The 23,749-nt window shown below is 34.4% G+C and overlaps 1 protein-coding gene across 7 annotated transcripts in view; it reads left to right on the top strand.

Annotated features, from left to right (window-relative positions):
- SKAP1 (src kinase associated phosphoprotein 1) overlaps positions 1–23,749 on the top strand; it is a 294,350-nt gene that overhangs the window by 88,394 nt on the left and 182,207 nt on the right. For all 7 annotated transcript variants that reach the window (XM_079134745.1, XM_079134741.1, XM_079134742.1 and 4 more), the window contains one exon: positions 13,195–13,293. In XM_079134745.1, coding sequence (XP_078990871.1) covers positions 13,195–13,293 — 99 coding nt within the window. The remainder of the gene's footprint in view (positions 1–13,194; positions 13,294–23,749) is intronic.

Raw genomic sequence — 23,749 nt, 5'->3', positions numbered from 1 at the left:
GAGAGATATAATCCATGTATCATAAAGTTCATGCCTTTAAAATGTACAAGGCATGGCCAATGTACAAGTTCATGCCTTTAAAGTACACAAGTGAGTTTTGGTATAGTCACTGAGTTGGGCAACCACCCTCACTACCTAATTTCAGAATATTTTCACCTCCCAATAAGAAACCCCATACCCATTTCAAAGCCCATACTCTTCACGGCTGTTTCCCTGTCTCTCCGCAGGAGTGTTGGGGATTAATATTAATGTGTGTTAGCATCTAGCATGGTACCTGGACATAGTAATCAGTGAGAAAATGTAGTTTGGATCTATAATCATTCTCTCTCTCTCTCTCTCTTTTTTTTTTTTTTTTTTTTTTTTTGCAGTGCCAGGGATTGAACCCAGAGCTTGTACTTGACAGGCAAGCACTCTACGAACTGAGCTATATCCGCAGCCCTGGATCTATAATCATGATATGTTAATGATACTCCTTTCCCTCACATTTCCACCCAAATTTTCTTATTAGCTCACTATAAACTTCCTAAATGATGTTCATTTAAAAATGAAAAAACCCGGGGAAAATAAACCATAATCCCCAGAATACATTACTTTAATGTAGAGAGAACATAAATGGAAGAGTTCTTTTAATGAGCTTAAATATAATTGGAGAAGATGAAAACATTTTTTTATTTTACACTAAGACATAGGATTACTTTGATAATTCAAGTTCTGCTCACTTTAAAAACTTTTTTTCTGCCAGACACTATCGTGCATACCTGTAATCCCAGAGGCTTGGGAGGTTAAGCAGGAGGATCACAAGTTCAAGGCAGCCTCAGCAATTTAGCAAGGCCCTGAGCAACTTAGCGAGACTCTGTCTCAAATTAAAATATAAAAAGGGCTGTGGATATGGCTCAGTGGTTAAGTGCATGTGGGTTCAATCTCTGTTACCAAAAAACAAGAAACAAACAACAACAACAAAAAACACCCTTTTTTATACTTAATTTTCCACTTAAAGTTAAAAAAAAATCAATGGAATCTTTGTCATAGAACTGTTGTCATTACAGTAATCAGATATTTGAAAGATGATATTGGTCTGCTGTTGAAATAACAATATCAGTTTTGCCCTTTAAATTTGATGAATGCACTTTAAAATTATGGAGCAAACTGATTTCTTTCATTTTGCTTCAGTTTCCCCCTCTTATAAAATGAGTTAATTATTGACATTTTTCATTTAATAAATCAAAATTTCACTTGTAAGTTATAATGTTTATATTGCAAAATATATTCATGAATATTAGGTAGAATTTCCCAGCATTGATCCAGAGTTTAAAATAAATGACACAATATTTAAATAAAAATTTAGGAGAGACTATGCAAATATTGTGATTATATATAATGAGGTTTTATTTTTGTCCAAAGGTCACTCATATCACATTTGTGATAGTGGAACGCATGGGCCAGTGCAGTTTGCCAGTTTAAAGATCCACATGGATGGTGTAAAAGACTTCTGAGAAAATTATCCAGTATATTATAAGATCAAAAAAATTTACTTTGTATCTAAAAAAATCTGATTTTGTGAAGGCAAACCTATATCCATGTCAAAGTAAATTAATGTCTAAAAATATAGCTTGACAAAAGCAAAGAGTGTAAAGTGAATAAAGGAAATGTTATTAAAAAGCCACATTGCCTATAGATTAAAAGAGATTTAAGAAGCTTATCAACAAGTGCATGGCTTTTATGTGCATCTAAGTCAAACAAACTATTTAAAATGACGTCTATGAGAGGATTAGGAATTAAACACTGGTTATTTTGTGTTATTAAGAAACTGCTGTTAATTGTTTTAGGTATGACAATGTAATTATGGTTAGGTTTTTTTAAAAAAAGAGTCTTTAGAGGGAGATTTGCTGTGATATTTAAAGATAAAGTCTGGTAAATAATATGAGAGAGGATAAAGAAGCAGGATTGGGTAAAGACGAAACAAGATTTGTCATAAATTGACACTTGTTGAAGCACAATGATGTATATACGGGTTTATTACACTGTACTGTCTACTATTGTACATGTGTAAAATTCTCACAATGCAAAGATAAAAGAGAAATAAATTCAGGTTGGAATGTGAGATCATTCTTTTATTTCCATCATGAAATGTAGTACACTAAAGCTTGAGAAACTTTATGTATCTGGGTACAAAATATGTAAATAGTGAACTGTTTCTTTAAATTGTTGTTTCATGTCTATGTTTTATGATGAAAAGAGCATGAGCTTTGAAATAAGACTCAAACTGGATTCCCAGTTCCTCTTCTTTCAAGCTTTGTGAGTTTTGCCAAGTGATAGAACTTCTAAAAGCATCAGCTTCCTCATGTATAAAATCCTGTTAATATCTCCTGTGCAGTTATAAGTTGTAATGAGTTATAATGGCATAAGAACTCAGGAGGAGTGCTTGCCACTTGGTAGCAAGTAATTCTAAAGTGGTAACAAGTATTATTTTTATGTCTCAAAGGAGGGCTCTGCAGGTAAATACCCGTATGGAGCTGTGATAATGTTTATTTCACAAATCTTTCCATAAAATTATTCATTCCACCCATGATGTAGGGCCATGTAACTCACATGTATGTATCTGTAGGGTTTGCTTTTATAGGGTGCATGCACAGGGTTTTTATTTGTAGGCACTTCAAGGGTTAGATTTATGGGCTTGTTGCTCTATAATGTCTGAGGCATGTTGAATGGAAGCATGAATGTCACTTAACTTCTCAACCCTTACGATCACATACTTGGAGTATGTAGTTATGACAACTACAAGAAGCAAAACATTAAAGCAGCAAAGAAACACCATCTTTACACACACACACAAAAGAGGGGGGTTTCCTTTGAAGTTGAAGAGAAGTGTTTTTGAATTAATGAAGTGTACAGTGATTTTACTAGGTTTTATTTATGAAAATACTCTTTGCATTCATGCCAAAAGGTTTTAGCACAGTTGTAAGTAGGATTTATACAAAGAAACACAGCCCAAATTTATGACGTGTTTGCAAATGTAAGAAAAAGTCTGAATTTACAATACTTGTAATTTATTGTTAAGTATCTTTCTATCACTATTCCTGGAATGCTAATATTTTATAAACACAAGTGTTGGTTATGAACCTAGAATACCCTAACTTATACTACTTTTTAAAAAGAAATCTTCCAGCATCTTTTCCATGTCTTGTGGGGAATTAATAAGGGAAAAATGTGCACAGGACAAATACTCCTGCCTTTGGCTTTGATCCAAAGTTTTAACATCAACAATCTGACAGCTGCTTTTGTGGCTTAACTTCCTGTAGGCATTTCCCCTTTCCTTATTTGCTACATTTTATACAAATTAATCTGTAGAAAGTGGATACATACACAAACTGTTTTTGAAATTAATTACTGACTTTGATACCTTTTCAAATATTTTACTTCCTATACATCGACTGGTCAGATTTTTAAGAGTGGATAGGTTTTTAAATTAATGCAGTAATTGTTTTGCAACTACTGACAAAAATAGTAAAAATTTTATAACAAAAGGACTCACTTTTTTTCCTATCGGAAGCTGAATTTTTCTAAGATTTTTAAAAAGGTACTTCTGAAGTGCATTTATTCATAAAATCATTTTGTGGTGCTGGGGTTTGAACCCAGGGTCTCATGCATGCTAGGCAAGCACTCTACCACTGAGTCACACCCCCAAATCCTCTAAGATTTTATGTCATTTGTAAATGTCCTACTCTGGAGAAGATAATATTGAGACATAAGGAAAAAAAAAAAACTTTACTTTCATTCTGTATTCTCTAAAATCAGTATCTATATTCCCTGCACAATATATTTTGTATAAGAATGTTCATTGTAACATTGTTTGGAATAGCAAAGACTCCTAACAATCTAAATATCCAGCAATAGGGAACTTGTTAAATAAATTATGCTACATTCATCTAATACAATTTAAAGAAAAAATACATATGACATATGTTCTCTAGGGACTATTAGGTGAAAAAGGCAATTTGGACAAGCAATGTATAGTTTATTTCTCTGTGAACACACACATGTACGCACACATATGTATACACACACACACATGATTTTGTGTGTACAATAATTTTGGAAGGATATATATGAACCTGTTAACAGTGGTCACCTCTTTCAAGGGGATACAGGTATCAATGGTAGAAAGGCTCTTCCTTATTTATATTCTTTGGTATTATTTTAATTTTCATCATGTGCTTGCATTGTTTCAATTTTTTTTAAATGTTGAAATAATAGATCCATGTTGCTGATCTGGAGCAATCACCAAGAGAGATGATTCAGAAGAAATGCAGGGTACAGAACAGAACAAATATTACCATTTGTTGAAAAGAATAAAAGACATGCTACTTGCAGGGAGGCACTTGTTATATTTGGATAGAAAGTTCATAAGTTATCCAAGAAGCCTCATAGTGGATGCCTGTGGAGAGAAAGGACCAAGACCAGAGAGAGAAGATAAACTTTCATTATGTGCCTTCTTGTAATGTTTGAAATTTTTGCTCTGGGCATGCTTTATTTAATAAAGAAGCTTACAGGGGCTGGGGTTGTAGCTCAGTGGTAGAGCGCATGCATGGGGCACTGGGTTCAATTCTCAGCAACACATAAATAAATAAAGTAAAGGTATTGTGTCCATCTACAACTAAAAACAAAAAAAAATTTTAAAGTAAAAAAACTTACAAAAAATTAAGAGTGTAACATGGTTGTGAGCTCTTTTTCAGTAGAATTGTGATTTGGTAATTTTTAAAATCCACTTAAGTTTTTCCCCTATTTATTTTAAAATATGAATTGATGGGCAAGGCTCTGATGATGGGATAAAATAATAGTGTTCTCTATTGTTTAATGTTTGAAATGCATTTATTCATAACTGGCAGTATGTATAGGTGTGCTGAGTAGACTTATCACTTAAGATGAGTTTTAAAATAAATTATAAAATACCGTAGTATTGTATGATATCCATATTAACTGATAATGAGTACCTTCTCTGACCCCATCTCAGTCCAAGTTTTTTCATTCATAAAAGTTCATAGAGCTTCTGGTTCTTGTATTAAGTTTATTTACTTAACCAGGAAGACTTTTGCTAAGAAAAAAAACTTGCAAACTATTTCTCCTGGACAGTATTAATCCTAGGCCAACATGGAAAATCAGGTGAAGAATGTAGTTTGTGAACATAGGATTTTAGCCGAAGAATAGATGTTCATCAGGAATTCTACCTCTTAACAATTTTTTTATGTTCCGATCACAAATTATTGAGAGGAAAGTACAGTTAATTTGAATGCAAACTTTTTTGGTTCTTACAAATTTTTTTTATTTTAATTTTTTTGTGTTTGTGTGGGGAAATAGGTTAAACCTCCGGACTTGAAGCCCAGTGAATTTGCATGATATTTGAAGGTTAAATAATGTGATGGGTGGGTCCAGTTCTACTAGGAAGCATTAACTTTTCATTTAGCTTCTTACCAACACACACTTCCCTCAGAAACCTGTTTGCCAGGATGGCTGAATTATCACTAATATGGGAAAGGGACTTTTTAAGTCTTGGGCAAGGGGTTTTATGTTACATATAGAATAAAGCTTCCAGTTTCTGCTGACTTTAGTGAGGCAAATAGTGGAGGAACCAATCTTGTGACCCTAATTGGCCTTGTCAGTGGATGTAAATTCATACACACACACTTGCCAGCCTTAAAAAGTTATTGGTCACAATTCATCTCTAAGAGTTATCTTCCTAAACTTAAAAGGGATACCTCTCACCCTTAAGATCCGTGCACTTAACTTGTATTAACACTGCCTCAATACAAAAGGAAAAATAAAATTTAAAAATAAGGAGATACTTCTCCACTTGAAACTTCTGTTCCAGGGGATCAAACATTGAACTGACAATGTCAACAGTGAGAGGTTTTGGTTTTCGTTAATGTCATTACATACCAGTGACATTCAGGAACAGGAATCCCTGCTCAGGATGGGGTATGGCATAGGAAGGCAGAATCTTGTCGCCCTTTACCTGTAACTTTCAAGGTATTGAGGGTCTATGTTACTCATGAAGAAAACTCATCCTTTCTACAGTATGTTGAAAGTTGTTTCACATTTTCAGGACTGCAAATATTACTTATAATCCATTCTTTATTATGTTTTGTTTTATTTCCTCAGTTTTTGTAAAATTTTCTTATATTGACTAATAGCCTGGAGAACATAGAGTCTCATATTTTTTTAAGTGAAAGCTTTTGAATTCATCTAGCCTTACAGTTTCTCTCAAGAAGTTTTCTAAGTTGTGTTGGCTCCCCAGTTGGAGCATATTTGACCCAAGAATGCAGCAGGATTATAAATGGGTGCTAAGGTTCACTGTAATATGCTGTTAGGGAGAAAGGAAAGGGGAAGTTGGAGAGCGAGCAAGGGAAATGAATAATAATAAAATTGCTGCATTAATGTGGCATCATATTTTTCAAAGGATTTTTTTCTAGTCTGAGACTTAAAACATAATGGTGCCAGAAAGGAAACATTCTTTAACCAAGCCAGTTCCAAGCTATATTTAGGTATGGAACACTGTTGGTTCATTTTCTGTTAAGCTGGGTCAAAATACCTAGGATCCCACAGAATCAAACAACAAAAACAAAAGTACTAGAAAAATTCTATATATTGATACAACTAAGCCCAAAGTAGTTGTATTAAAGTTTGTAAGCATGAAATTCATGCCAAAAGTGATATTTTAAAAATCACTACACCAATACTACTATAATAAATACTACTATAATAAATAATAAATTTGAGCTGTGGGTTTGACTACTTCCTCCTTGGCCATATTCGGCTTTGTCTATCAGCTCCAGTCTCCATACCTAACATGACTTGGCTGTTATTACTACTAAGAAGAATTTATATTTTGATTGTAGACTTACTTTACTGAAGTAAAATAATACTAATCAATAAATTAAAGATGTAAATTCAAGATGTTGGCTGTCATTCAGTATGCTTTGCCTTTGAATAATGATCATTATTTATAAAACCTGCAGACTTGGTGCCCAAACACCTCAATGTATTAGGACAAGAATTTTGATCAGACAAGGTGAGATCAAAGCCTGGATGTAGCACTTATGAGTCACTTTGGGGACTTTGATTAAACCACCTTTTCTGTGTCTCAATATTTTCATCTGCATCTTTGGGATAATAATATACCCCAGGATTACTTACAGGATTAAATTAGATAATACTTAAGAGCCCTAGTCCAGAGCCTGTAACTAGTAAGAGTTCAGTTAGTTATCATGCTTTTATTATTATAGCTGACTTTCTCCTGCAAGTCAAAATATGTTGAAAATTCAATTCAATTGAATAACTTTGTAATAAGAATTAGGCATGAAAATACAGTGGTCCAAAGAAAACCAAACCACAAACAATAATTCCAGGTTATGGTTGCCTGATTGCTCAATGATGGATGCATTTGTTTTATAACATCTTTATCCACATACTACCAAATGCCTAGGTTTACATGTTTTGAATTCTGTCAAAATCTCATTACTATTGAAAATATTCCAACTCAGCAGGTTCTATTTTAGTACCAGTTGAACAATAATGGTGGTAGATGGAATGTGTTAGTGTAAAGCCAGAATGATTGCTGACAGGCTGTGATTTGCTTTATGAAGTGTGTGTTGTCACATACACAATTATCTGGTTTATATTCGTTGCTGCCAGCCCTCCAGTGTGTTAATATCCAGGAGTTGTGCCTTTATGTGAAAACTAAGAAGGGTTTAAAATCTCAGCATTTTCTGAAGGGAGAAGGGAAGGAGCTGGAGTGCTCACAGTGGCTACTTCTCTCTCTCTCTCTCTCTCTCTCTCTCTCTCTCTCTCTCTCTCTCTCTCTCTCTCTCTCTCTCTCTCTCTCTCTCTCTCTCTCTCTCTCTCTCTCTCTCTCTCTCTCTCTCTCTCTCTCTCTCTCTCTCTCTCTCTCTCTCTCTCTCTGTGGCTACTTCTCTCTCTCTCTCTCTCTCTCTCTCTCTGTGGCTACTTCTCTCTCTCTCTCTCTCTCTCTCTCTCTCTCTCTGTCTCTCTCTCTCTCTCTCTCTCTCCGACGATGCTACACGCTGCAGCTCACCCTACTGGTCAAAATGAAAAACTACACCACGAGAGACCCTTTTCTTGGAAGGAGGGAGCAAGGAATAGACCTTTTCAATGGGGATGGGTGTTTTCCTGCCCAACCCAACACTGACGGATGCAGTCCATTTGAGAATATTATTAAGCTATGGCCACATAGCCTTTAGTTGTTAGAGTCACAGGTTCTGTTGTAGTGATAGGCACTTTGGATGTCTATAGTTTGGTTCCATTTCTGACCTTTAAGACTGTACCATTCTCTGCAAATGTTATCTCTGAAGGCTCTTAAGAAGTCTGTTATTCTTAGTATGATTTTATAATCAGTAAACAGTATCATAAGCTAGCATACTTAGTCTTAGGCACAATTTATGCCTTGAACATTCAAGATCTAGTTGGAGCAACTTTTTAAAAGAATGATAAATGAAAACTTTCTTTACCTGGCCTATCATTTGTTCTGTAGGGTTAATGACATTCAGGACTATTACACTCACTGCTAGGGCCTTGAGGGGAAAAAAGAGAATATTTAAACATCGAGTTATGGATGACTTTAGAAGGGGGGAAAAAGATGGGCAGAAAGACTGTATAGAACAGAGAAAAATTTGAGACCTTCACTATACATGGATTAATCACAAGAACTAACCACGCACGTCCAAGTGGATATTTAGAAATCAGTGAAGCCTCTGAGATGTTCTGTGAGAAACACCATACATTTTCTAGTGCATGAGTATGTGCAGAAATGGTGTGTAATTTATAACAGAAGTATTGAGAGAACTTTAGCTCTGGTGTTGCAAATGTGCTCTGTGATGTATTTACATGTAAGTGACATCTCACATATTTGGCCACATGTGTACCTAACATATTTCTTTAGTTGGGGTTAGATTCAGAAACTTAGGTGAATGGTTATAATAAAGAATAATATGCCGTCATTTTGCTAATCTTACTACAGTTCAGCTTTGGGAACTGCATTACTATTAAATTGGTCCATGAAAATCTGGCAATATTAATGTTATCAAGCATGAAAACTAACTGGATTTGGATCAGGGAGTTTTATTTATAGGAATTTAGTGAGGATTTATTAGTTTAAAGAAGAAGCTGTGTGTCTCATGGATTCTTAAATATTAGAGTAGGAAGTCTTGTGTTCCTTTCCAAGAGCAATAATAAATAACAATAATAAAAAATTATTAAAAATTTTCAGATATTTTTACATTAATTGTAAAATTACAAATTAATTAATTATATCAATTTCCTTAGATAATTCGAAGAAATGTGGTAAAATAATAGCAAACTCTAGAAAGTTCCTAATCATACCACATAAATAGTTGGTTGCAGGTGTGGAGAGTCTTTATAATATAGCTCATAATTAATTAGAAGAGAAGTAAAAAATGATGTCTTACACTAATATGAAAAAAACCTATTGGGCCTTTACATATTGAATAAGCAAACATATTTGTATGTTTTATCTGTTATATTGGTTCTTATATTCTGTTGTATTTTTTTAAATGCTTAAACATCTTTCTGTCTTTTTTTTTTTTTTTTTTTTTTTTTTCATTTCTTTGGTACACTTGTCATTATGCCCTATTTCTGTCCCTAAGTAGTACCTGCAAGTTCAGGACTAGATGAGTTTGCTGTGAGTCAGAATACTTACAAGGCGAACATCATGGTTCATTTTTCCCTTGCTTTACTTGGAATTGAGTTAGTAAATGAAAGTTTTTAGCAGTTTAATGCACTTCTCCATAAAGTTTATGGAGCTGCAACAGCTGGTTGAATCCATGGCAGGAAAAAAACCAACTTCTAGTGGCCACGCTATTGTTTCAGAATTAAGGGGGGAAACTCATTAACTGTTAATGAAAACACAGGGAATAAAAACAAATAGCACAGAAACCCTGGCAAAATAATTACCTTGCACCTGACACAAAGCTGTTTTATCTTTCTGCTCCAACCCTCAGAAATTCCCAACTTATCACTCTATGGAGCATGAATGAAATTGAGTTTGACTCTCAGAAAAGAACAATAGAGAAATCATCCCCCTTATGGGCCCCTCAGCACTACTCAGTGGAGAACCTGCCATTGAATCTACTAAGGAGTGTATCTAGCGCCCAATTCTTATGACACTTTGGATAGAGGAACAAATTACCAGCTAATAGCAGGTGAACCCTTGATATAGTTTCCCCAGATCTTGTTTAGAAATACAAAGAGAAAGGCTGAAGGTAGGGGATGTGATTAATGGAGATATGGTGTGTTAGAATATATATCTGTATAGAAATATATTGATTCCAAGTGAGTTGCAGTGGAAGTGTGTCTCCAGTGGCAGGGGGTCTTGCTCGTGAGAGAGGCACTCTAAGCAGATGGAGTTCGAAGCCCTAATTGTAGAGCTGCTGAGTGGAAATGTCTGTCACTATAGTTTGCGATCATTTATGTCTGATCCCACCGGACTACAGTCGTGGCCACTTGGAACTGTGATTGTCAGAAGTACAGATGAATTCAGGGAACATGCACGGTTATGTTTTAAGGACAAATGATGCTCTAAACTTAAGCAAATCCAAAATGACCACAGTAATTGCCAGTTCTTCTATAAAACTTTTCACCCATGCATCTTGAGTAGTTGTAATCATTTTAATTACATGGGAGTGTCTATTTATACAGTGTTATAGACTAGTTGCTGCCAGAGCCCAAGGGAGTTGGGCCACTTGATATGACACTAAAAGCACTTATAACAACATCTTCATCATCAGGAACTAATTGTGCTTGAGTGTAAGGCATATTTTAAAATGTTTCTTCCACCACAACCATCTGTAGTACTGACCTAGGCTCTGTTTTGCTACCTGGAGTTGTAGTACTTCCTTGTCACCTACTTTACAGGGATACAGTCTGACATTTGGCACAGGGGTAGCTGTAAAATGTCCATCTTGGGTAACTGTACTCAGAAACCCTAGCAATCACATGGCAGTGACTTTCCTATCTGAAGTTAGTAAGTCAAGTGCCAAATCCAGGCAGGTGTTTTGGGTGAGACTTTTTTTTTTTTTTTTTTTTTTTTAAAGGATGCTATAAATGCAGTGGAAGAACTTGCAAAATGCAAACAAAGTTTGTAATTTAGTTAATAGCAATGTACTAATGTTAACTTCTTGGTTTTGGTAAATATACTTTAGTTATGGGAGAAGATGACCTGGCAGGGAATAATTCGAAAAGTATATGGAACTCTCTGTACTATCTTTGCAACACTTACATAAATAAAAAAATCATTCCAAAATAAAAAGTTCATTAGAAAACGTAACACAACAAAACAAAAATCCTTCCTGGTATGCATATTTTTAAAAAACCAAAAACATCTTAAAATGAATTCCAGAATGTGTAAGAGAAGGTTCTTTTTCTTTGTTGGTAGATTTGTCAGATTTCTGGGGGGAAAAATCAGAAAACTTTGAGTCCATAATGATAGTTGATAAATAATGTTCCATATATATTACAAATGTCAAATTTTGCTTGGCAACTAAAACTACTTAAAAAAAAAAAAAAAAAGGATTTTGATTCGGTTCAAAACAAAAATTCCTTCTAGCCTTGCATCTCACCTTCAGGTTCCAGCCAGAGAGTCCACTTACATCATATTGATAATTAGATTTCAGTGGATTTGCAGTGATGTAAAATTTGAGCCTTTTACCCTCTGTCTGGTGTTTGAGAATTTTTCAGTTATTATAGAAATCTCACAGTGATGCTTTAAGCATAACTGTAAGTTTTGTATTCTGGTCAGTGAACAAATAAAGGTGAGCATTTCTTCTGGCTTTAGCTAATGACTGTTGTGTGAGGTTAAAAAAAATTACAATGAACTCCAGAGTTGATTTTTAAAGTCCTATACCTGCAGGTGTTCAAGTCAGTTATGGACATCTACCTACTACTGAGCATTCGAGGAAAAGCCTAGGTATAATCATCTACTTTAGGGAAAGAGAAGGCTACAGCCATTCTCTCTCTCTCTCTCTTTTTTTTCTTTTTTTTTTTTTATCATTTTATATCCTCCCTATCCTTCTAGTTTAATTGTAGGAAATAAACCTTTAAAGCGAGGCAATACAGAGTCTATGTAGGTTGTTTGGTTTCACTGCTCCCTAGTTGAAATCCAGGGCCAGAACTCGACAGTGTTTACTGAGATTAGCATTGGTGATTTCCTTTGGAAATTAGTATTTGAGATAATATTAAATTCAGTTTAAAATCCTTTTTTCATGTTTGTGAAATGAACTAAGCAGCTGTCGGTGTCCTTTTATCAGCAGGCTGTACCTCTGTTTGGGGGATTTTAAGGAAAGCCATTTGCAATGCTTTCCTTCTCTTCCGGTTTCTGAATGAGCTAACATCTTCCGTCTGAACCTTTTAAAGTATCATAATGGCATTGGCCACTTCTACGAAATACAATTCTATGTAGGTTGAAAACACCCAAAAGGGATTAGCATTGTTTTAATTGCATAATTCAGTATTGTATATACATTACCTTTTATCAAAGTCATTTTGCAGAACAAATATTACCTTCTTAGGGCTTTTAGAATTCCTAAGAGGTTGATTGCATAGGCTGTAAACTAGAATTACATAGAGCGAACTTTATTAAGGTTGCAAAACAAGTAGTGATTTAAATAGGAATAGAATCCAGCGAAGTCTAGGCTCTCTCTAAGCTTACTTAGATCTCTTATTTTTTCAGAGAAGGAAAGAATATTGACCTTGCTACATTATATATAGAGATTAACCCTTTATGTCATTACTTCTATTTCATTTGAAAATAGAGAAAAGGGCAATCAGGTAAATGTTCTGATTAATGGAGGCAGGGTATATAAGTATACAAATTTAGACAGCTCTGTTTTCATTTTAAGTGTGATGGAGAAATTCTCTCTGGTGGCAAGAGGTCTTCCCACTTTAAGCTAACAGTTCCTTAGTTCTATTGAGAGAATTACTTGAGTGGAAAATTTCCCCTCCAGGTAAGATGGTTTTTGAACTTATTTATCTATTTCTCATATGTTAGTGGAGAGTGGCCATGTTCATCAAAATAGATGCAACATTTTTGTAAGTACCAGGAAAGATCTGCAGACACCTTTATAAAGATGTCCAAAGGATGACCTTGTTTTCTTTTTTGTCCCTCAGGAGACCTTGGACAGGACAGCTCTGATGATAATCACAGTGGGACTCATGGCCTGTCTCTCACATCAGATGCACCCTTTTCTTCAGATTATCAGGATGAGGGTGAGTTTCATCTTTCTGGATTTGGGGTGACCAGACTTGCTTACCTTTTGTCCTGCGGTCTTTGTTTTATGTCATTTTGTATTCAGCAGCCTTCAGTGGGTTCTCTGTATTGGTAATCACTGATTTGCAAAGAACAACTATTTGTTTCATTGTGGTGCTGATCCTCCTGGGTAATTCAATACTCCTGAAGTTAATGTATTTAGGGAAACACTAATTCCATATTGGAGCAGGAAGACATCATTATTGATCTTTTTATAATAATGGTAGCTCAAAAGCTACGAGGGCATTTTAAGATTGCAGGGCCCAGTTTACCATTCTTTTGGAGTTCTTAGCTTCATTAAGGTGCATGAGAATGGAGCTTTCATTTAATGATAATTTGATTATTAATTTATTGTGGATCATTTGAGAATCTTGAGTCCATTATAATATAGGGTCTCATTTCACCTGTGTTCCCATGCCCCTGACCATAGTAGTGTTGTTCAAGGGGAAGGGAAAGTCACAAAAACTATAATGCAAATCTTCTGGGAGCATCAATTTTACTTGAGTATTTGGGAACGGGAGGAGTTCAACTGTAATAAACATTTTTTAAATTTAAAAATACAATAGTATGTAACAGTGAAATGCAAAATAGGCATGCTTTTTTTTTTAAAAGATATATGAATATACAGATTTTGGCCTGGTAGTTGCCAATATCTGGCTCAGGCTCAGATTTCCCAAGGGTGGGAGATGGCTGTGCCTCTTCTGGCATCTGGCCACTTGAGCAGAAGGTTTGATCATCATGGCTTTGTGTGGTTTTCTTATTAGAATCCCTCTTGTGCCTTTCGGGTGGGGGAAAAGGTAAAGTTGCTACTAAACTGAATTTTAAATTAGAAACTTAGGATTCTTTTAGAGATAGGAAACAAAGTTGGTAAATTATTCCTTATTGTTATTTTCTTTGTTAATCTGTAATCTATCCATTTCTTTTTCTCCCAAATTTTATAAATTTATCATCTCTATTTCTTCTCTCTTTTTACTTTATCCATTAATTCCTATTGCGTTTAGTCCTTTTGAAGAGTCATATTTTCTTTTTCAGTGAATTGATAACCTCCACATGAGAACTATGGATTGAATCACATAAAACATTTTGCTTGAGTTTTATATACTAGCAAAATTAATAATCCCCATGTGTTAAAAATTGGGCCTTGTGGGGCTGGGGTTGTGGCTCAGTGGTAGAGCGCTTGCCTAGCAGGTGTGAGGCACTGGGTTCAATTCTCAGCACCACATATAAATAATTTAAAGATATTGTGTCCTTCTACAATTAAACATATTTTTTAAAAAATTGGGCCTTGTAATGTAAGATCTGTATTGGTCCAAGAATTACACTAAAAACATTGTTTGAATTGCAAGCTTAATAATTACCTAAGAAGCTGATTAATAATTGTAGAAAATTAACAGTGCAAAACATGAAGAAACCAACCCTTCTTTGGTTTTGATTAATCTGATGCTTGACAGAATTAGAACAATAGTGCTTCATTAATCCATCAGTCACTTATTTGGTATTTCCAATGTTCCCAAACACAGGTGAGAACACAATAAGTAAGCCAGAAAGACCTCTAAGCGGAATTAGATGCCACCGAGTTCCATTTAACATTTATGCATCTTATTCATGGGAAAGCCCCTAAGGCCTTCACTGGGGGAATTCTCTTACAAATTTCTAACCATCACCCTGGTTTGGTTTCCCAGCACACCGTAGAATAAAGCTTCAAATTAGAAGAGGGAGTATTGTAAAGGCACCAATTAACAAAGGAAATTGAGGTTAAAATCAGGAAAATAATTTAAAAATCACATAGAAAAAATATTCAAGTAAAACATATAGGGGGGTTGGGGTTGTGGCTCAGTGGTTGAGCACCTGCCTAGCATGTGTGAGGCACTGGGTTCGAGTCTCAGCACCACATACAAATAAATGAATACAATAAACATCCATCAACATCTAAAAAATTTTTTATAAAAGCTTATATAGGAATTTTAAAATATGGCAATATGGGGCTACTTTGTATTGTAGAGAGAAATGGCCAGAACTCTCCCCTAAGAGCTCAGGACCTGAATAAATTAAGACTTTCAAAGCTAGCTTTACTGAGCATTTATTATGTGTCTTGCACCTATGATTTGAGTACTTTTTGTACGTCATTTCAATTCTTGGAACAGCCCCAGGAATTAGATATTAGGATTTTTCTCATTTTCCAGATAAGGAAAGTTAGCTAAGATCACTTAGTTAGCTAAGTAGTAGTGCTAGACTTTGTACCTAGTAGTTTAGTTCTGGAAGTTCTTTTCTTAACCACTCTACATTATCCACATTATCCAAAAAGATAGATTTACGTTCTAGATATTTGTGCTAAGACTATATAGATGCAGATGCTATGTTTAGATATTTTTATTAAAAAGAACTGAAAATTTTAAAAGTTTGTGTTGATGATAGAGCACTTGCCTAGCATGCATGAAGCCCTAGATTCCATCCCCTGGGTTGAGGGATGAGGGACACAAAACAAAAAGGTATTGAAAAAGGTAAACCTTGTATCTGGAAAATTCCAAAATAGAAAACATTGTTCCATAAAAGTTTCTCATAAGGGAGGGTTAAATGTACAAAGTTACAGGCTAAATCATGCATAAAAATGAGTAATAATAAATTCTTACTTAATCAATTTTTGCCTTTAGTTCTGCGCATGAAAGTTAAAAATTTTTGAAAGTTATATAGACAATGGTAGAGATAGGAGTAAATCTATTTACATGTTAAAAATTTGACTGTGAGATGATGTTTGAGTTTCTGCAAAACACTGAATCTAATACAGTGCCTAGATGCTTGATGCATAAAAGGCACAATAAATGTTTGTTTCCCTCCTCTGAAAACTGAAGATATGTACATTTCCTGTGAAATTAAAAAGAGGACCATAAAAATGTTAAAACTTTGAGGAAACTTTATATCTTATTTATTTAAATTTACCATTACAGAAAATTGTAGCACTTGATATGCTGTGTATTTACTATTTTAGCAATACTTTTTTAGATATTCCAAGATAATGCCAAGTTACTGTGTAAGCTATAAGTGAATTATGCAGTGAAAAAAGTGGATACAGTGCCTGTCCTTATGGGTCTCACAGTCTCATTGTAGAGAGCAGACAATTGAACAAATATAAAGTCACTGCCTCCATTTGCTGGGGAGATAGCTAAGGCAGTTCTTTAAGGAGAAAATCTATTTTCCCTTAATTTGCTCTATAGTGACAGTTATTTCAGGCTTTCGGAATTTTACCTTTATTAGAAAATGTTAAAATGTTTCAATTTTGTTGTCTTCCACCTCCAGCCAGAACAGTTTCCTAAAATCACAATTATCAAAGGACTCACAGTTGGACCCATCTGCCCATAACTTAAGTAATGAGAAGCAATAACCACAGTGCATGTCGTGTTTTTGAGTCATGCCTTTGTGAAAACTACAAAGAGATCAAGAAGAATACAGAATCCTGGCCAGGTGCACAGCAAAAAATGAAAATCAAAGTTACAGGCTAAACCATGCATAAAAATGAGAGCATGTTGCTACCTAATCATAATTCCTTCTACTTTTCCTTTGCAAATGCCCACAGCCCAAGAGACACCCAAGAGGGCACAACACCATGGTCAGGAGTGGAAACATGCTAATAAGTAGTGACATTTGGATTTCCAAACTAAAAGCATAGTTTCTGTCAATGGAAGAAAAAATGTTTGGTAGGAAGCACAGAATACAATAACTGTTCAAAGTCAGGGGATTATGCCCAAGATCTGATTGCTTTCAGTGTCCAAACTTTACAATGGATTTCAATGTGTCAATAGAGTTATTTTATTAGCATAATGAAGAATCCCTATATATATATGCTTCTTTAAAGGTGGATTGAGGAAAGTGATTTTCTATAAACAGAGTATAGTGACTCCTTCTGGAAGAAAGAGAAAAAATAAAATTTTTTAGAAGAAAAATTCTTCTAAAATTTATATTAGAAGAAACCTCTAATCTGTAATCAGATATTATTTATTATGTATATTGGATTCTACTTAAAGAGAAGGAAGTGAATGTATATTGAACAGATCTATCAAGAAGGAAATAAGAATGTATTTAGGACATATTTTTACATCAGGATGTTGAAAGTTAAAAAGATTTTTATTCTCCAGTAAAATAAAAAACATATTGGAAAGTAAAGATCGATAACTATATTTGAATAATAGTAATAATGAATAGCAAGAACTTGTTGATAAATTTGTTGTACATTTGTTGACTTGAGAGAAGTTGCAAATTTGTTACAGTACTAATAGTGGCCATTTTCAACTCCCCGTCTTATCTGAGAGGTACATTATAGAAAGGTGTAGTATTTAGAATATTATAGGTAATATAGAAAGGTGCAGTATATGGAATATTCTGGAAATAGTTCTGTTGTTTTACAGTGTTAGTCTTATCAATCTTTTTCCTCTTTCATTTTAGTTCTAAAATATAAGTCAAATTATGAATAACAGGGTTGGGGATATATCTCAGTGGTTGTCCATTGCCTAAACTGCCTGGTTCTCTGGATTTGATCCCTAGCACTGCAAAAAGAAAAGATTATCAATAACAATACATCTGCTTTTGTTGATCATTGTGGGTTTTTTTTTTAATAATGGGAAGAAAACATTAGATTCGAATGCATTTTAAACAAAGCTTTCTTAGTATGATGCAATGAAAATGAAGGTTTAATTTATTGGCTAGATTTTTGTGGTGGGAATTCAGGTTTGTGTTTTTTGTGCCAAAGTCAGAATCATGGAATCTGGGAGTTGGAAGGGATGCTCAAGGTGCTTCTTGTGCACTATCTCAACTAATTCTCAAACCCACTCAGAGAGGAAGATACTGTTATTCCCATTTTGCGGTTCAAGAAACTGGACTTAGAGAGATTAAGTGACCTGGCCACAGATGACACATGTAATCCACATGAAGGACTGGGATCCCAACAGATTCCAAAGCTGCTGCCCTTGCAAGACTGCTTAGCTAATGTCAGTTCCATAGCTCCCCTCTTCTGAGCTCTCTAGCTCACTCTCATTGGTTTTCTCCATTGAATATAAGGTTGATTTCTAAAATACATGTATCCAGACCTAAAAATTATCCTCTAATTACCACTTGACCAGTATCCCACGAAATTTGATATGTACTGCTGTCGTTATAATTCACAATTTCATTATAAGCATGTTGTAATTTCCTTTGTGAAATCCTTTTAAAACTATGTGTTGTTTAGAAGTATTTGGGATGTGCTTGTTCTGGTTTTTATTTTGATTTGTTTTGTTGCAGTTTCTAGGAATTTGTAAACCTGCCTTTTTATTACTGGCTTCTAATTTTACTACATTATAATCTAAGATTGTAGCCTGTTATTTTGATTCTCTGGACTTTGTTGAGACTTTCTTTGTGGCTTAGTATGACCATTTTTATGTTTAAGTGCTATATACTCTCCTAAAGTAGTTACTCAATAGAGTCTTAACTATTTTTGAATTCATAAATAGTATTCTTTGGATCTTTCAGATTTTCTTTAATCTGCTAAGAAGATTATGTTGAAATCTACAATTAAAGTTGTAGATGTATTCATTTTTATGAGCTTTTTCAAGGTCATATTATTAGGTATTTAAAACAAGCTCTAATTATTTAAAAGGTTTCCTTCTGATGAATTGAAATCATATCCTTAGAACTTCACTTTAATAAGCTAGGTTTGCAATCTAAATCTGTGATAGCACCCCTGATAGAATTTATATTCAGTGAATATAAAAAATGTTTGCTCATAAGCCAGTTTGAGATCCCCAATTGTGAGCAAATAAGCCCTGATTTTAGTGTATAAATTATATTGTTTCAAGGAGTAAATAAACTGCACTTTACAATGTTTACTGAGGTATGTGAATTAATGATGCAGGGATTAGAGGTAAATGACCTCATTGATCAGGATAAATCTTAGGTGAAATCCTGCTGACAACTTTGGAAGAAAATGTGTCTGTTTTAGAGCTATTTTACTTGGCAGGTTCAGTCATTGATACCTAGTACCAATAATACCTAGTACCCAAGTACCCGTGGAACTCTAGTAGAAAAAAAGAATGTCCTAAAAACAGTAAGCCATTTTCTTCTTTCTCATGGATGGGAATCAATAATATTTTCTTTATGTGGATTAAAAAATTCTATAAACTATCTGAACATATTTAGAGCTTTTAGTTCCTTTTTCTATAATATGAAGATAATGAAAATGGCTTAAGATAGTCTTTCTCTGTATATAACTGTAAATACACATGCATGCATGCATACATTCAAACAAGCATTTATCTCATTTTCCCTTTATTCTTCAGACAATTGCTTTCATCTTTGTTGTTAGCTAGAAGATATATATTCTCTTTAATAAAGGCACATGACTCCTGTCAACACTAATGCAAGTTATATATGTGTGTTTAAAGGTTACATTGTGGAGGAGCATAAAACTTATTTCCAAGACTGAGTTTGGGGGCCTAAGAGCAAAATTCTACAATAAAAGACCCCCTTGAATGAGCACAGTGGATTTCTGAACAAGGTTTTGTTGGCTTCAGGTGAGTCCATCAGATTTCAGACCACTGGGAGAAATTAAGGACTCAGTGTTGAGTTAACTGTGATAAGGGTAAGTAAACTGTCACTCAGGCTTGCAGTGGCCTCCTTCATGAAGACAAATGTCTTATTAGATCTAAGACATCATGTCGTTTATATAGTCTGGCATAAATCACAGATGAAGATGACAAACTGGGTTTCAAAGTTGACAGTAATTTATATAACTTAAACAAATGATTGCCAAGGATTATACATGTTTTGTGAAGAATTAAAAAACAATAACAATTATCTGTCTATGAATGATCCATTTTTCATTCTTTAGCCCAGCATATTCAGCTGTGGGTATGAATTTAAATTCTAACCTTCTGTCCAGTGCCCAGTAAAGTGCTCTCACATGTGTTGATTGCTGGCCATCTTCCACAATGCTTCTTTCACTAAAACAAACTTCTTGCGAGTTTAACCCAAGTTTCTGCATAAGAATCATAAATTTTAGAGCTGGAAGAGATTTGGCAATCACTTAATCTTGTCTCTGTTTTACCAAAAGGAAACCTGATTTTAAAGATGATAAGTGTCTTAGTCCTATAGTCAGCCAGTGACAGAGCCAGTACTGCGCCCAGTACCACCTCGTAGGTGGGAATGGCCTTTCCCATCTCACGATGCGTCTGCTCCCTCACCTGCATCATCTCAGCATACTTTCAAGTGTGACACCCAAATGGCTTTGCGAGAGACCTGATTCTGGGTCTTATGCTATTTCTTGCAAGTTTCAGTCAAGTTCTTCGGATGTGTGTGTGTATGTGTCTGTCTTGCCTATCTATGTTCTTATCCTTTTCCCAGGATGACTTGGGAAAAGCACATTTTATAAAGAATATAAAAAGCCTAACAATTTTAATTATGAATGATATATAATAAGTCCCTGAATTGATTTAACATAGAACAAATTAATTATCTTTTTTGGACTTTTTGTCCATGTTATAGATTTTAATATACTGCAGATGAAGAGTTAGTTATTGATGATCTATAATGAATGCCCTTATTCAATCACAAGTTTAGCTGCTGTGTGGAGGCACCAAAGGGAAGATGTGATTCCTTTCCTTAGCAAATAATTTAGCTGAAGAGAGAAGATTTAGACACTCCCATAACAAAGTATATGATGCATAATCAAGAGCTGATGTTTGGGAATAGTTTGCAGAAAAGACCAATTGGTTGGACTTGCAGAAGTTTGGAAGAAAGTTAAAGTAATATTTGACCTGGCTTCTGGCCAAAGTGTTTTTGGAAGTCTTTTCCAGACTGGGAGTATGAGTAGAGGTCCATTTTTTTTGAAAGGTCAAACATTTATTGAGCTTCCACTATAATTAGTGGTGAAATAAGAGTGGCAGCTTTTAAGTACAAATAGTTGATTTTTAAATGAGTGACTTGGTCAATGAGATTAAGCTTTTACATAATGCCTTGAGTATTCTTTGTTTCTCTCCAAATTCTGAACTAGTCAACAAGTTTAATGGTGATGTGTTCTTGTATATGATTACTGAAAATGTCAGTGTGGTCATCTCATTGGTGGCAAAATGATATGCAGTGTTTCAGTTAATAATGTAATATATACACTGATTGATACATGTCAGTCAGAGGGGGAGGGATAATATGTCTTTGCATGCTGTTGATCAGAAAGTCTTAAACAGCATGCTTAATCTGTTCTTCAATTCTATAGTTGTATTACAATAAATATGGCATTTGCTTTGAATAGTCAATCTCCCCAAGGTTGGATATTTTACCTAGGGCAGTTGTATCTAAAGTTCTAGTGTTCTGATTCTCTGTGTGATTTTTTAAAAAATATTTTTTTAGTTGTCAATGAACCTTTATTTTTATCTATTTATATATGTGCTAAGAATTGAACCCAGTGACTCACACATGCGAGGCAAGTGTTCTACCACTGAGCTACAACCCCAGCCCCTCTGTGTGATTTTTAACCACTAGACTGTCCTTCCAGAAGTTCCAAAGACATTGACCATTTTTACCTCAAAGTCTAATATCCATTTAAATTCGAAAGAATTTTGTTTAAATATAAAATAACTCTTTTGGGCCAAGTATATACATACACATACTTAATGCACATATTCAATTCTTCACACTCTGGTAGACTTTGTTTCTCTACTAGCCATAAATTTTTTTTAGCCTAACATAGAACTCTGATTTTTTAAGTAATAATGCTGTTTAAAATAATGCTGAAGTGTCTAGTAGGCTAGAATATTATGGTCTACTGAGGAAAGATTGTTGAATTCACAGGCTATATTACACTCCTGCTCTAGACTGCCTTTCTGACTTTGAGAACAGCCTTTTTATGTTGAACACTAAGAAGCTTGAACCCAGACACACTAGTCTATCAGGAAAGAAAGATTATGCAGAATGGATTCTCTGGCTTGTAAAAGATTGGGATTTATAGAGAGATTGTTCCTTCATGGAAAGTTTTCACTTACAGAAGCATTTTATTCAATTAGCAAATACCTTTTTATAAATTGCTAAAATATACTCATATGGTATAGAATATTTTCATGGAACACTGTGAAAAGTAGGCATACTTTTTATAATTATGTTATTTCACAATAATACCTTAGATTTTATTTTATTAATAAAACATAGGGTTAACTGGGATCATGAACTCTCCTCTCTATAAATGATCATTATCATCATTGAAAGACATTTGTGAATGCCCAAGAACACAGTGAGACCTAGAGATTGTCAGAGCTTAGGAAAAAAATTACTTGAGTTATCTAATCTAGCTCTTCTAATGAATTCACATCATTCTTACTAATATCTCATTTAATTAATTATCGAGTATAGTGATTATACTTTGGATTCTTCCTTTGCAGGACATCTTTCCCGCCCAACTATTATTACTAATTTATTCTTCATGTCCAACCTAAACTTTTCCTTCCTTAGTTTCAGGCCATTGCTCTTTTCTATACCATCTTCTGAGACTGAATAATTCCCCTAATTCATTTATATTGTTACCTTTAGGAGGTATTAAAGACTGTGAGCATTTATCCCCAGAGTCTTCACTTTTCTAAACTACATAAATTTCAGTTCTCTTAATCCTTACCTTACTCTGCCCCTGTCATACTCTCCAGTCCTTGGGTATTTTATCACATTCCTTGATATTTTCCATTCCAAGGGGATCACCTAACCAAGTGTCTTTTGGGGAGGGGAGGACTGCAGAGTAAAATCTTACATATTCCATTAGAAGATGCCTATTTACTTGACATTGGCATTGGTGATCATCTGGCGTACACGCTAGTGCAGCACTTGCTTTGGCATATGTTGGGATATATGTGTATTTTAATGCCTTAATGTATTATGGCCTGTTGTAATTGAATGTCTATAAAGTAGCAGTTAAAAGGGTTTTATAGACCTTGGAAGAGATCAGAATTCTCTAGCCCCCTCTTGTGGTAAAACATAATACTACTCTGGGGCTCTTCTATATTCTCTTATTTTAGTGAAGAGACTACAATATATATAAATTCTCAACATATAAGCCTAGGGAATTAATTCGATGATTAAAATTGTGCATTTATTTATATGTACATGTTCATATACACGTACACACTCCTGTTCTTTTATTAATGCCTTAAAAACTTCAAAGGTATTACTTTCTTATAACCATCATTTCAGTATATTCTTACTATAGGAGTTAGTGAGAGGACAAATAAAACAAAATCATAATCTTGAGGGTTTTATATTCCCAAATAGATAAATAAGGGGCCTGGGTGTAATTCTAAACCAAATTTACAGATATTTTTTTCCTTGTCAGTCACACAGGGATGTGAATAGCATTTCTAAGATTTAATCATATCTACTACATCTCCTATAACATACTAATTTTTACTACTTTTA

This window comes from Sciurus vulgaris (assembly GCF_902686455.1).
Source record: "Sciurus vulgaris genome assembly, chromosome: 3".
Classification (NCBI taxonomy): domain Eukaryota; kingdom Metazoa; phylum Chordata; class Mammalia; order Rodentia; family Sciuridae; genus Sciurus; species Sciurus vulgaris.
The sequence above is the reverse complement of the archived record's forward strand: the minus strand, read 5'-3'. Positions and strand labels throughout refer to the sequence as shown.